The sequence below is a fragment of the Cucurbita pepo genome, chromosome 4, assembly GCF_057944985.1.
Source record: "Cucurbita pepo subsp. pepo isolate OVF chromosome 4, ASM5794498v1, whole genome shotgun sequence".
NCBI lineage: Eukaryota > Viridiplantae > Streptophyta > Magnoliopsida > Cucurbitales > Cucurbitaceae > Cucurbita > Cucurbita pepo.
Window position 1 is genome coordinate 7965554 of NC_141801.1, and position 14055 is coordinate 7979608.

Here is a 14055-nt window from a genome sequence, read left to right on the forward strand (position 1 = left end):
AACTATTACCGTACATATGAAAATATTCGAACTTCTAACCTCTTCATCGAAAATTTATAACTAATAGAACTATTCTCAGCCGCTCAAGTTGACACTGGAGAATCGAAACAAATCAGCTATCCAACTCGAATCCATCAGAATCAAACCAATCAACTATTTTCAATTCTATACTATGAACCCCAAATTGATTAGAGAACTATACTTCAAACTGGTCGCAATTTTATTCATTTTTTCTGTTTCCATAATCAGCCTAATTAATCATTGAACGAGCATTCAGGCCACCAAATATATGGACTACAACTCCAGTGCAGTGCAGAAATTTACGACCAACCTAACTCATTATGACAGAGAATTGAAAACATCACAATAGCTTAGTATATATATGGTATAATAGCAAACCGGTTTCTCGGATAATTATCAAATTTACGAACATACCATCGATGAGTTTCTGCTGCTGCTAAGGCCAGATTTACCACCTGCAAACACCCAACAGAAGATTATTACCTTCTCCATCTTCAGTTCCAAGTATAGAACTATGGTTGGTAAATATGAACAAACAGAAGAACAGATCAAACTGCATTTTAATTCTCAGAAAAAATAAAAATCTCACCACAAATCCAAAAATTAGCCAGATTGTTAAGTCTTCTCCCCCACTAGCAACCACAAGTCCACCATATATAACCTTTAAAAGGGAAAGGACGAGAGACAAAACCGATCAGTAATAGCTAAGATTTAGTGACAAGAAAACCCGCAGTTCTTGTACTTAAGTTCATGAGGGAGAAACTTACGATCTCAGCAAAATAGTGTGGAGAAGATACAATTTCGAACCAATCGCCATGAGGAATTTTATATTCTGCACCTTGTTCTCCAGGTACCCGCAGCGAGGCCTAAACAAATTAACTTGATATGTATCAATCAAATGAATCTAGGATGTGTGTTTAAATGTATGGTGGCATTCATAAAGAAAGTTCACACATAATACCCAATCAAGAAAATCTTTTGATTCCGACGAAAAAATGGTTCCGTTACTAAAACCTTCAAACTCAAATCAGTTATTCAATCGTTGCATTTTCAATCTTTGTCTGATGAGAATTTTTTTTGTCGACTTAAAGATCTAAAAGCTCTGTTCTATTTCACTACCAAACATTTTTCATTGTTGAAGATTCTGTTAATGATGAAGGAGAGCATCGTGAAATGAAGGCAGATTTGAACTCCATCATCAAGATCATAAATCTGATATGTGAATAAACAATTTTGTATTGAAGAGGTGTACTGTACCAGAATCTGATGACAACGAAACTGATGAATCCAACCCCAAAAGAATAAAGCTGCGCCAATCCACTGACGCCACCCTAAATTTGCTAGAGGAATCACAGCATCCAACAGACTAACTTCAACAACTAGCATTTGCCCTTTGCCTTCAACAATGAACTGAGCTATCCCATTTGCAGCAAAATGATACACTTCCGGAATACAATTGCTACAAAGTGATAGAGGAGCTGCTGTGTAGAAACTAACCATAGAAAATATTAGAAATCAACATACCAAACCTCTAGATGTAAGGATTAAAACATAACGAATAACAACGAAAATCTAGCAATTTATGTATGAAAAGTTTTTAGAGCCCATCAAAAGAATGCAGCCTACCACATTCTTACATATGATTGATATAAAAAGCCAAATAAGTAAAAATTAAACAAAAGGAAAATTCAAATTGATCCAAATCCTGTTTCACATCCTAAGATGCAAACAGAAAACAACTTCATATCCGGCTATTTTGGATGTAGAATGCAACTTTTGTAGGACAAGTGTAATACACATGGCTTTCATGATGAAACGCCTAGATTTTCTATCTTACTTCTAGTATTCGGTCATTCCACGGCATATTAAAACAGGGCCCAAAGTACCAAAACTAGCCATAGTAGAATCAGCGGATATGTATTGCAACAAAACCTATTAAAGAGAGCTACTTACAAGAAGCCAGTTAAATATCCAAAGAAATGCATCCGAGCGGAGGGACTATAGTTGAAAGTGTATATCGTTTCATAAAGACGTCTCAAAACTTGGACTTCCATTAATAAAAGCAGAAAAACAGCTTTCCAGACCAGGAATCTGTGCTCCCTCCGAGATGAATGAGATTTTTGCCATGAAAATAGACTTGAACCTCCAGTCAACTGGCTGGTAATGGCAGGAAAGTTAAATGGCTCTGAGATTAACGGGGTAGATACATATGCATACATCCAAGTTGTTCCTAGCAATAATGCTGTCCAGATAACAGCCCACACATAGAAGTGGCAGAAGAATTTCTGAGGTACGGTGAATTTCTGAATTTGAAGAATATGGGTGAATAAGAGCGTAGAATTTCAGAACTATTAAAATATAGGTTTAATTCCACAGCTCAAACGGTTGTGTTAATAATATCTAGGTACTTATGTCTTGAATTTTCAATTTTGGTTCTAAAATATTAATGTCAAATACTCACAAATAATGATCTAAATAATGATCTAACCTGATATAACGATGGATGGCATAAAGGAAGTCGCTTAAAGCAAATTAATAGTACTTTTTTTTCTTAAGTTCAACGACATGTGGGAGTGAAGTTAAGAGCCTTTGAAGTCTTAATCAATGATATATACCTTAACTAGTTGAGTTATGCTCATGTCGGTGGCAAAATAATAGTTCTTCAAATTTTTGGTATACCCTCCCTAATCTTATCTAATTGACCAATTACCTTGTACCACTCACTACCACGCTCGAATCTCATTAATCTAGTCAGTATGTAAATTCTATATTCAAATAGCAGTATTAACAACAGACCCATTTTTTTAATTGTGAGTGTTCAGACAGTTCGTGCACATTTTGACCAAGTTCATGATACAAGTATCTGACCCCTCTATATTTGGTTACTAAGAAACAAGTGGATTAAATCAATTCCCTCCAAGCTTTTATGATTCTCATGATCCTTATAACTGTTAGGGCAATGATGGTTAACAGCAAACTTGTTAGAATCAAAATCCAACGTTAATGACAAATAAAACTTTGTGGACCCGATTAAGTATTAACTGTCCAGGAAAAATTTAGCTGAGGCCCAAACATACATTCTAACCAGAGAGGCTGGGGGAACATAAACAATCGAGTACATTGACAATTGACAATTCGACCACTTACCTTAGAAGAAGATTGCAAGATCTTCCCTCTCTTCGCAAACTCCAATATAGTTCGACGATACCAACTCAGTCTGGAGAAAGGTAAGAGAGCTAGAAGTATAGGCAATATTCCTGCAATCCAAGCAGCTCTGAGAAGCCAAACAATTCCGATCTCCATTTCGCTGAAAATCCAGACGGAATCAGAACAAATAGGCTTGATTTTCGCAGAATTATCGAGGAATGATGTCTGAAATGAAACCAACGTCGAACAGAAGTAGATTGACGCTGCGGAGAGACGAATTAGGGAAAGTTAAACAGAAGAAAAGAGACTGAGTCGTCAATTTGAATGATTCGCGACGTGATCGAGAGGATTTCTTCGGGAAATGCAAATGTAGATGCTGCTAAGAACGCCGTCTGTTCATTGACGGTTCGGTGAGTTTTGTCGGTCATGGTGGGGAATTCTGTAGGGAAGCTCCGATAACACCTTTTTATATATATGTATATATATGTATATATTTTGTCCTTGACGGATGTGAGACTTTTGTGGTTGCATGGTGAGTTTTGTATGACGCTATCCAAAACCTTAAACAAAAATACATTGAATACCGGAACCCGACCCAACCTAACCCAAATTTTAAGCATTGGGCTCGGTTTTTTTTAGAACCTGATCCAATTCGAGTTAGGTACTGGTTCAGTGGGTAAAGGATCGGGTCAACCCGACCCAATTCGATCATAAAAGAATCATCGTTCTTCATTTACTTCTTTGTTCCTCTTCATCGTTCATCCTTCTTCGTCTTTTGGTCATCCAACTCATTCTTGTTGGATGATGGAACTCCCACATCGGCTAATTTAGGGAATAATTATGAGTTTATAAGTGAGGAATACTAACTCCATTGGTATGAGGCTTTTTGGGGAAGCGAAAAGCAAAGGCATGAGAGCTTACACTCAAAGTGGACAATATCATACCATTGTGGAGAGTCGTGTTCGTCTAACATGGTATCAGAGTCATGCCCTAAACTTAGTCGTGCCAATAGATTGGTAAATCCTCACATCCTCAAGGCATTAAAAAATGACTAAGTGGAGTCGAGCCTCGATTAAGGAGACGAGGCGCACTTTGTTCGAGGGGAGGTGTTGGATGATGGAAGTCCCACATCGACTAATTTAGGGAATGATCATGGGTTTATAAGTGGGGAATACTAACTCCCCTTTTGGGGAACTCCGCTTTTGGGGAAGCTCAAATCAAAGTCATGAGAACTTATAATCAAAGTGGACAATATCATACCATTTTGAAGAGTCGTGTTCGTCTAACAATTCTAAGTTCTTTCTTCGTCGTTCATCCAATTGCTACTCTTCGTTCTTCAACGGTTATTCGCCCTACGCTTTATTGCTCACCTCACCGAGAATGGCATGAAGAAGCTCAATTCTTCGCTACTCACTTTGGCTCTTTCGTTCTTCTTCATTTTGATTTTTGGCTCTTGTTTGTGGTTTCATTGTTTGTTCGAATACGATATTCCATGAATTAACAGACGGAACTGCCGAATTTGGATACAGTGTTGGGCTTCCGGTTTTGGGCTTTAGGCCCATTGACGAAACTGGATCTAGCGTTGGGCTTACGTATTTGGGCTTTAGGCCCATTGACGAAGCTGAATCAAATGAAGCTACCAGCATTTGTGCGCCACTTCCGTCTTCTGTTCTCTCTTCTCCGACTGTGTTTAATCAATCACGACAAACAAAGTTTTTTCTTTTCTTCTTTTCTTCTTTTCTTCTTCTGCCATCGCAGTCAGATCAAGATTCGCCTTCCATATCCACTCGCCATTGCATCTGTAAGTTTTTGTTTCTTCCATTTCCACTTCCTCTTTCCTCTCATGCTCAATTTTTTGGTTCTCCGGTTTCAAATTGTTATTCTCCAAAACCCTAGCCTTCTGTCACTCCTAGTGCATGCATATCCGATTTTCTGGATTCTGTGTTTGTTCTTCGTCGGTTCAGGCGTTTACTTCGTTGTTGTTTTTTTTTTTTTGCCAGCTGTTAGGTCCTTTTGTTCGTTCTGTTAATTTGGAGGAGATTGAGCTGGTTCATCTTCTGTTTCATTGCGGTACGGTTTCTCTATTTTCTTTTGAACGAACTGCCGTTTTCAACATTGGTACTGTTGTTTAAGGACTTGTCGTTACTCGTTACGATTTTTATGAATTTTTTGTTGGAAATTTTACTGCCTTTGAGAGTTTAATGCGAAGGAAATGCTGATGCGTGTGTTTTTACTTTGAATTAGAATTGGATGTGGCAGGTGCATTTCTGTGAGAAGTGTTAATGCCAGTGCTCTATATGCTAGAAGATTGTTATGGATTTTTAAGATGAAGCTGAGTGAATAATGTCTGACACTGTTATCAGCTGAGCTTGTGTTTTTTGTCGTTTGTTCAGAGCTCTGATGAAATTGTTATGGACTTGATAGTGTTGGACATTTATTTGTGAGTTTTGTTACTTTGTATGTTATAAGAGCTCGTTTTATATTAATTTTTAAGGTAAAGATGAGCAAATAATAGTTACCACTGTTTCTTGTTTGACCATTTCTTGTTTTTTTCTCCTGTTCAAAGCTCTGAAGAACTTGCTACAGACTTGAATGAGCGATGGTCGTTATCTTTTGATGTTAAAAGTAAAATGCTGCTTTGGAATAGATCCTCAAAATTGCTTCTGCGGATGGTAACGACCAATTTAATCAGCTTCTATATAATTTAATTGAGAAATTTGTTAATTCTTTTGATAGTGTAAAAAGAATCAAATTTCCAGGTTAGGTTTTTGGTTTCTTAATTTTATTTTTGTAAGGGCAATGCAACAAGAACCATGCATTTATATGACTCCTAGATTTTGAATATATATGTAATTGATAACCATCATGGGTTGTCTTGATGATCCTTAAGGTCTAATATAAATAATAAATAACTTAGAGGGAATGAGTTCAAGTTATACTGAATGCATAAGTTTCTTAGACAGCCAAATGTAGTAGTGTAGGGGTTGTCTCATGAGATTAGTTGAGGTATGCATAAGCTGGCCTAGAAATTCATGAAAATCCAATAAAGAATATAATAAATAATTATGTATTTGAAAGTACATTGTGTTGCGTAGCTCAAAAAATATTGCACTGGAATGAATGTGCTTATATGATTTATGTTAGAATTTGGTGCCCATAAGAATGCTGGATATGGCCATGCTGTACTTTCTTGCTGTTATCCGGAACTTATGATCATAGCTTTGTCAATTAAAAGAAAATATCATCTTGAATTATCTGGTAGTTGTAGCTTCATATTCATTTTGATTTGGGGTGATTCCAGTCTTCTTTATGATTTTACGGTTGTTCTATCATATATGTTCATATTGACCAAAAGATGATCTCCCTTTAGTTTGAATTTATAGTTTGAATTTTTCTTTTAAATATGTTTGTGGCTTTGTATTACTACTCATTCTTAGTTGCTGAGGTTTTATTTCACGTAGTTTCTATCTTTGCCGATAAGCCTTGTTAATGTATCCCATCACCTAAATCTAGCTGATGTCTTATATTTTATGTTACAACAGAGTAGTTGATTATGAACTGCAAGATTAGTTGATTATGAGTCGCCTAAATCTGCACTAGTTGATGGTGGAAGTATTTCAAACTGAACCCCAACCCGTGTTTTGAATCCATTTGCCTTGCTCGTTATTTTCCTGGAGTATGGATGATGGCCGGCAACATGAAAATGGGAGGCACAAGCTAGATTATTTCAGAGGGAGCCCCTCGCCTGTAAGCTTCCTATTCTTTTGTTTTGTCTTTTTTAATTTTTACTTTTAGTGCATCCAATTAAGCATGCCCTCTTTAATTAAATTAAATGATTTGGAAATGATGTATGCAGTGGAATATGATGCCCCCGCATCATGTAAAGGAACCAAATGCCTTGGTCATGAATAAGAAGATCATGTCCATTATAGCTGAGAGAGATGCTGCTATTCGGGAGCGAAATTTAGCACTATCTGAGAAGAATGATGCATTGGCTGCACGCAATGAGGCTCTCCGGCAGCGTGACGAGGCATTTGCGCAGCGTGATACTGCATTAATGGAAAGAGACAATGCTCTTGCAGCCCTTCAAATTCGTGATAATTCTTCTAACTTTCCTCTCAGCAGTGGGATCCAACGGAAAGCAAAGCGATCACACTATTTATCTAATCATATGCCAAACATGACTGAAACTCCCTATGGTACAAAAGATGTGCAAATAACTGATGCCTTTCCAATTACAGTTATAGCATCTGAAGCTGTTAAGTCTCAACAGGGAAAGCAAACAAAGGACAACAAGACAGTTTCATCAAAGGCTTCAAAGCTGCCCAGGAAGAAAGTCGGTGAAGATTTGAATAGACAGGCGGCGACCGATGGCACAAAATACAGAACTGACTGGGATGGTCAGGATGTGGGTTTGAATCTTGTTAGTTTTGATGACTCTTCTATGCCAGCACCAATTTGCTCCTGCACTGGACTTGCAAGGCAGTGCTACAAATGGGGGAATGGGGGTTGGCAATCATCGTGTTGCACCACCCATATGTCCATGTATCCACTTCCACATATGCCTAATAAACGCCATGCCCGCATGGGTGGGCGCAAAATGAGTGGAAGCGTTTTTACAAAATTGCTTAGTCGGCTAGCAGCAGCAGGACATGATCTGTCAGTTCCAGTGGATCTGAAGGACCACTGGGCGAGGCATGGTACAAATCGCTACATAACAATCAGGTAGCTAGGAAGTAACTTCAAGAGGAGTAGAACATTTTGCAGAGGTCCACGGGGTCTGTCGAATATTTCAATCGGTAACATGACTCGACTGAAGTGATTTTACAACGAGGTAGCGCTCTTCCCTTGTGTTGGCATAGGCAATAGGCATTGTGATTAGACTGAACCTGTATGGACCAGAGTAGATTGGGGATGTTTGTAGAGTATGGCCATAAGAATGCGGCAGTTTTTTGTGCAAATTCCTTGGAGGCTCGTTGTGGGTTGCCGCCCTCCACTTTTCTCCAATTGCCAAATTCCCCCATTAGAGTTTAAGATAAGTGGAACTGGAGAATGTAGAATCAAGAATGGATCTGGAATGATGAGAATGAAGGTGAGTTCATTTGATTATTTGTATTTCTCATACCTGCTAATCTGTTATTACCTTTGCATTCAAAAAATGACTTTCAAGTATAAGGGTTTGGGGTTGATGAGTAGATGCTGAAATGGCGGTGCGGTCGGTGAATCGGGTCGGGTGCTTACGTTAATTGGTAACTTTGGTCTAGCTGGTAGAGAATATCCTCCCCTCCAGCTCTTTTTGCACTCAAAATGGAGTGAGAAGCTTCATTTTGCCTGGTTAGTATCATTCTTTCTCGGTTTTCCTTCTCCATCTTTATACCAATTGCCCCATTTGCTCCATATGCGTCCTTAATAGCTGAAACCCATTAGTAGTCTCAGGTGGTTAGTTTTCCCAAACAATTGCATCATTTTCTTCTTTTCCTGATACATGAATTCGAGTTCTTTGTCGACCTCGATAGGTAGCACCTACTCGAAATTTCTGGTTTCGAGTTCCCATTTAAACAAGAGATCAAAATTCAAACCTCTGATTTAGATTAACCGAGTTGAGCTCGAGTTAGCACTCTTTTAAAGTTGTCAATGCCTAATTGTTTTTAGGCTGTATTGACTTATGAGAACTCGGCATCATTTTTGCCATTTTCTTCAGACATTAGAATTCAAGCTCGTCTCGATCACTCACGCTCGTCTCAAACTTCACTCAAATTTGGCCTCACTCAAAAGTGATGTGTAGATTAGTTTTACAATAAGTTAGATTTATATTGCTATTTTAGAGATTGGGTTTTTTAAGTTGGTCTGATTTAAAAGATCAAATACCAAAATGCAATTAAAAAGTTTGATAAAAAAAAATTTCTTCTTATTTTTAAATTTTCACAAACATTTTAAAAGAGTCCAAATTTAAGAAATTATTAAAAATGATCTTTTTAAAATTCTATTTCTTTTTTTTTCTCCCTCAATTTTATGTATGTATTCTATATATTATTACTAGTATTTAAATTTTGCTTTAGCTCTGAAATTGTATTAAATAATATAATGTTTTTATATTTACTTCAATGCATGTTATATATATTTATTATATTATATATAATAATTTCTATTTCAACAACAAAAAAAAATGTATAAATAGGAAATAGGAATGTTGTTATCAAACAACTTTTATGGTGACCAAACAACTTGGCCACTACTTACATTTTGATTCGAGTCATTAACATAAATGACTAAATTTTCATAGACTTTTCCACCAAATTTTGCCTTTTTGGAGATTGGCCCAAAATATTTATGTCCTAATCAATAATGTGCATAAACTACCTTCCAAATCACAATATATTGTCATGAGAATATTACCATTTACGTCGTAAAACTAATCTCGTAATTTTGATCCCTAAGTACGATTAGTGAAATATAATTTATTGTTAACTCGGGATTTAGTTAGCGAAAGGTACGACTTCTCTGAAAATATATATGAAAAAGCAAGTATAATAATTGATACATTTTTTTCTTTGGATCTCTCATGTCAAATTGATATCGACTCCAAATCTAAGAGACAAAATTGAATTTTTGAAGTATCGAATAGTATATTATAATAGAAAAATAAAATATGAGACCGAGCTTTTCACTCTACGAGCTGAGCTAGAGAAGCCCATTGACAAACCCCAAAATGTTAACCTATTACACAAACTTAGTACATGACCTTAGAGAATAGCAATCGAGACACTTTAAAACTACGGTGAGAGCGTCAATTTGGCTAGATTGTGACTTAGTATAAAACGCCTCCATAGTTCGAGCACAATAGAATCGTGAGAGACGATCAGAGGATGAGATCCCTAATACTCTTGATCGATCCAGACTCGAAAAGAATTCTCTCTACCTCGTGGACATCTCAAAGTAAGCGAGAATATTCCTTTTCTTTTAAATTACAATATGGTCAAAGGCGTGGAGAAGAGGAATTGAATTAATTTGGTAATGGAAGCCCTAAACTGCGGAATTCCCCTAAATTCCTCACTGGATTAAATATTATTATTATTATTATTATTATTGGTTTTCACGGTGTGATTTAGCTCTTTGTGTCTCGACTTCACGGTGTGAGGTCCCTTTTGCATCCAATATATTTCTACCTTTTCGTGCCTTAACTTTCTTTCGAGTCGGAATCGCTAACATTGTGTCTCCACACCACAACTCGGTTCCTTTTCTAAACTCCAATTAAGACCGACTCTAGCTTCTAGCCCTTTTCTTTATAGTACATGAAAAGAGCCGTGAGAGAAAATAGTTTCTTCCAAGTCAAATTTCTCTTCTTCCCTTTTGAAAATTATGAATTTTGAAATCATCTCTGTTAGATGATGGAAGTCCCACATCGACTAATTTAGGAAATGATCATAAGTTTATAAGTGAGAAATACTAACTCCATTGGAATGAGGCCTTTTGGAGAAGGCCAAAGCAAAGCCATGAGAGCTTACACTCAAAGTGGACAATATCATATCATTGTGGAGAGTCGCGTTCGTCTAACAATCTCATCTTCCACTTTTAGAATTAATCACTTCCGTTATAATAATTTTAAATAAACACTGAACTTTCGATATTATAATATTTATAAAAAATATTAAAAAAATAGTAAAAATTATAATATAGATGAACTATCAAATGATTAGGGATTTGAAGACGTTTCAAATTAATTGGATGTACATATTTAAAGTACTATTATTTCTTTTTTATTACAAAAAGAAAATAATTAAATTATATAATATATAATAAGGAAAATGACAAAAAAGGACATTTATTGTCAAAACATTAATGGGCCCTCCCTTATTATTATTGTATGGCCCATTACCCTTTATTGAGATTGGATAAGTTTTTTTCTTTTTTAATTAAAAAAAGCAAAAAGCAAAAAGATAAAGTTTTTGCTTTTTTTTTTTTTTTTCCTCTCTCGAACCGCTTGGAGCTTGCCACGTGTCCTACTATCTCTCATCACGTGCTCTTATTGCCCCATTCCGTTCGGGCTCACGTGATAGTGAAATCGACGGTCTAGTCTTGCCACGTGGAGAGCATCGCGTACCCTTCGGAGTTTCTTTTTTATTTTTATTTTTTTTCTTTTTCAATTCAAAATTTCAATTAAACTTTAAATTTGATTCCTATCATTCTAAACTGTTATTATTGGTTAAATATTTAAAATAAAACAATAAATATTTTACCAACTAATAAAAATTTAAATAAATGACCTGAACCAACTCCGTCCAAAATATTACGGTGAGTTAGGTTGGATTGGGTTCATTATTTATCGAGCATTGTTTAGGTTGAAAAATTTTACGACCCAAATAATTGAGTTGAGTTAAAAATATTTCAACCTGACCCACGAATACCCATCAACAAAACATGCAAAAGATCTCGGGTTGGTTCTGTTACAGTAGTCTTTACTCTTACAACTGATAAATAGGTAATATAGTCATGTAGCAAACGTCTATCAGATCATCAAATATGAATTTCAAATCTTGGCCCGAAATACAAAAGTTGGGATATTATCGGTTTTATTTTATTTAATATTATTATATTTAAGGAGGGAAATTTATTGAATTAAAATATATATTGAAGAAAATATCCAAAAATTCTGACACAAATTAAAGAAACTGATAAAATAACAAAATAGTTAGGTAGAGAGAGAAAACGTTTGACTTTGGAGTTTGGTTGAGGAGAGAGAGAGAAATGATTTTGAAATTAAATAACAAAAAAACAATAAATTTTATTTTTTAAATATTAGTAATCCGACCAAAAACAAAGACAAAAATTAAACCTTTGACCAATAATCATTCATATTACTTGTCATACATGCATGGGTAAAGTTTACGGCTTAGGGTTTACATTGAATTTTGAAAACTTGGAAAACTAGACCAACCGAACTCAAATCACGAGGGTTGGGTTAGGTTAGGTTAATTTTCTTGACCTGAGTCGATTCAGGTCACACCTTCACCTCTCATCACAACACTTAGTATTACTCGGCCCTTGCACTCTGCACTCCCACTCACGCTCAACAAATTTCTTAACCCTCGTAGAAATGCAGATACTAGTCATAGTCGCTTGTTCTTGTAGCACTCAACAGGCGGAAGACTACTCGCTCGAAGCTCGCCCTCAAAGCACCCAACAGACGTCTCATAGACGCCCACGCTCGCTCTCGTAGTCTCAGAGGCCCTCACAATGACACAGTTGCATTATCCACCAACCCAACCCGACCTGATTCGATCGAAAAATAGAGAGTTGGGTTAGGTTAGGTTGTGAAACAATTTTGAGTTACTTGGACTACCACCCTAAATAACTCGAAATAATAATAATAATTACAAAAAATATATATATATTTTTTTTTTCACATAAAAATTATTATTATTATTATTAAAAAAATTTAAAATAAGAATAATTTTAAGATTTATTTAAAATGAAAGTAATTAAACAACAAAAATAATATTTTAATCTAAATCATCCCATTTTTATATTATTTATAAAAGAATTTAAATCTAAAAAAAATGGTAAATTGAAAAGGAAGGGATGTGGAAAGAAGACAGGCAAACGTGTTTGGCTGAATCTGTTGGTCTCCTTGTTAGGTAAATTGGGCACGACATTTGGTTCCCACTTATCTTAATTAATACACAAAATAAGAAATAAAACTATATAATATAATATAATACAATGTATAATTAATCATATTTGATATTTAATGAATAAAAATATAATTCATTTACGTGCTTATGTTGGGTGGTGGATGCCCCCATTTATATTAATATCATAAACAAAATAAATATCTTCTTAATTAGCGTTCACATATCTCGATTTTCTTTTATATATATATATATATATATATGGATATTTTAAAATTAATTAAAAAATCAATTATTATTATTACTTTAATTAAAAAACACGAGGAGATTTAGTCGAAGAATAATGTCTTAATTAACTAAATTATGCTTAGACAATATCTTATATCTCTTTGTATTATTTATTTAGAGTTCATAATTAGAAGACGAAAGAGCGTGTATTATTATTATTATTAGTATTATTATTATTAGTATTATTAATAACTTAACGTGATCGAACATTAGTTGGAAAAGGTAGGTCATTCGAGATTGAAATTTTTGTATCTATTATAAAATAAACGAACTCGATAAAGTTTTTGCTACCTTAAATATTTTATCATGTCAACACAATCCTTGTGAAGAATCCCTGCCCAGATTTTCGTAAAATTAAATGGAGAGTTTCGGAGTGATGAAGATTGAAATAAGAGACAACTCTTCCTATCTAAAGAGTTATAAGCTATTTAAGCGGTTCGGTTGTTTTTTATTTATAGTTATATAATGTTACTCTCAAATTGCTTTTGAAAATCTCTCTGCCCTGCTTTTTAACGTCAAAACGGGGTTGGAGGTTTGAACATACGTTGTCCAATCGTAGTCGACGTGAATTCAAGTTGGCTTGACTCACTCGAGAACGAGGGCAAGTGCTGCACAATCACAAATTATGATAAAGTGGTATTAAAAAATATATATATATATATATTTTGGACGGATTATAAAAAAATAATAATAATAATAATTAAAAAAAAAGTCAAAGGGCTCCTCGTAAAACGTGTTCTAAATAAAATACAAAAAATAAAAAATAATAATAATTTTACGTTTCCATTGCCCACAAACCAAAAACAGAATCCTCTTTTAAATATTTACTTATTTATTTATTTATAATAATTTCATTTTTTAATATATGTAAATAAATTTCAGATTTTTTTTTTTTTGTCAAACGTGCAAGCAATTTTTTTCCATTAAATTTAATAAAATAATATGAATTATTTTTTGGGCTAACTTTAAT

General features: G+C 34.9%; 2 protein-coding genes across 12 annotated transcripts; one reads left to right on the forward strand and one right to left on the reverse strand.

Moving 5' to 3' along the window:
• Positions 1-199: 199 nt before the first annotated feature.
• LOC111793137 (3-oxo-5-alpha-steroid 4-dehydrogenase family protein) lies at positions 200-3626 on the reverse strand. Of its 2 annotated transcripts, XM_023674879.2 has the most exons (7): positions 3169-3626; positions 1975-2324; positions 1279-1513; positions 789-887; positions 611-682; positions 436-476; positions 200-331 (listed from the first exon to the last, which is right to left on the reverse strand). In XM_023674879.2, the coding sequence occupies exons 1-7, from the start codon at positions 3322-3324 to the stop codon at positions 295-297; spliced, it is 990 nt and encodes a 329-aa protein (XP_023530647.2). In that variant the 5' UTR covers positions 3325-3626; the 3' UTR covers positions 200-294. The 2 variants fall into 2 exon arrangements, with proteins under 2 accessions (XP_023530647.2, XP_023530646.2); XM_023674878.2 differs by having other exon boundaries at positions 200-476; positions 3169-3624.
• A 1188-nt stretch (positions 3627-4814) lies between these two features.
• LOC111793641 (protein BASIC PENTACYSTEINE4) lies at positions 4815-8914 on the forward strand. 10 transcript variants are annotated; one of them, XM_023675617.2, is made up of 6 exons: positions 4815-4969; positions 5169-5238; positions 5562-5608; positions 5735-5840; positions 6711-6915; positions 7025-8277. In XM_023675617.2, exons 5-6 carry the CDS (start codon positions 6847-6849, stop codon positions 7895-7897), a joined length of 942 nt encoding a protein of 313 aa, XP_023531385.1. In that variant the 5' UTR covers positions 4815-4969; positions 5169-5238; positions 5562-5608; positions 5735-5840; positions 6711-6846; the 3' UTR covers positions 7898-8277. The 10 variants fall into 10 exon arrangements, 8 of the variants coding, with proteins under 8 accessions (XP_023531385.1, XP_086979643.1, XP_086979645.1 ...); XR_015420813.1 differs by adding an exon at positions 8345-8914 and having other exon boundaries at positions 5169-5840; positions 7025-8260; XR_015420814.1 differs by adding an exon at positions 8365-8914 and having other exon boundaries at positions 5169-5840; positions 7025-8260.
• Positions 8915-14055: the final 5141 nt, after the last annotated feature.

Excerpts from the sequence above, each read along its gene's own strand:
- LOC111793137 (XM_023674878.2), bottom strand. The coding sequence starts at position 3,324 with ATGGAGATCGGAATTGTTTGGCTTCTCAGAGCTGCTTGGATTGCAGGA. Across the intron at positions 2,325-3,168 it reads TCTTGCAATCTTCTTCTAAG|AAATTCACCGTACCTCAGAA; the intron begins GTAAGTGGTCGA and ends CTTCAAATTCAG. Across the intron at positions 888-1,278 it reads TTCGTTGTCATCAGATTCTG|GCCTCGCTGCGGGTACCTGG; the intron begins GTACAGTACACC and ends TAATTTGTTTAG.
- LOC111793641 (XM_087123517.1), top strand. The coding sequence starts at position 6,847 with ATGGATGATGGCCGGCAACATGAAAATGGGAGGCACAAGCTAGATTAT. Across the intron at positions 6,916-7,024 it reads TCAGAGGGAGCCCCTCGCCT|TGGAATATGATGCCCCCGCA; the intron begins GTAAGCTTCCTA and ends TGATGTATGCAG.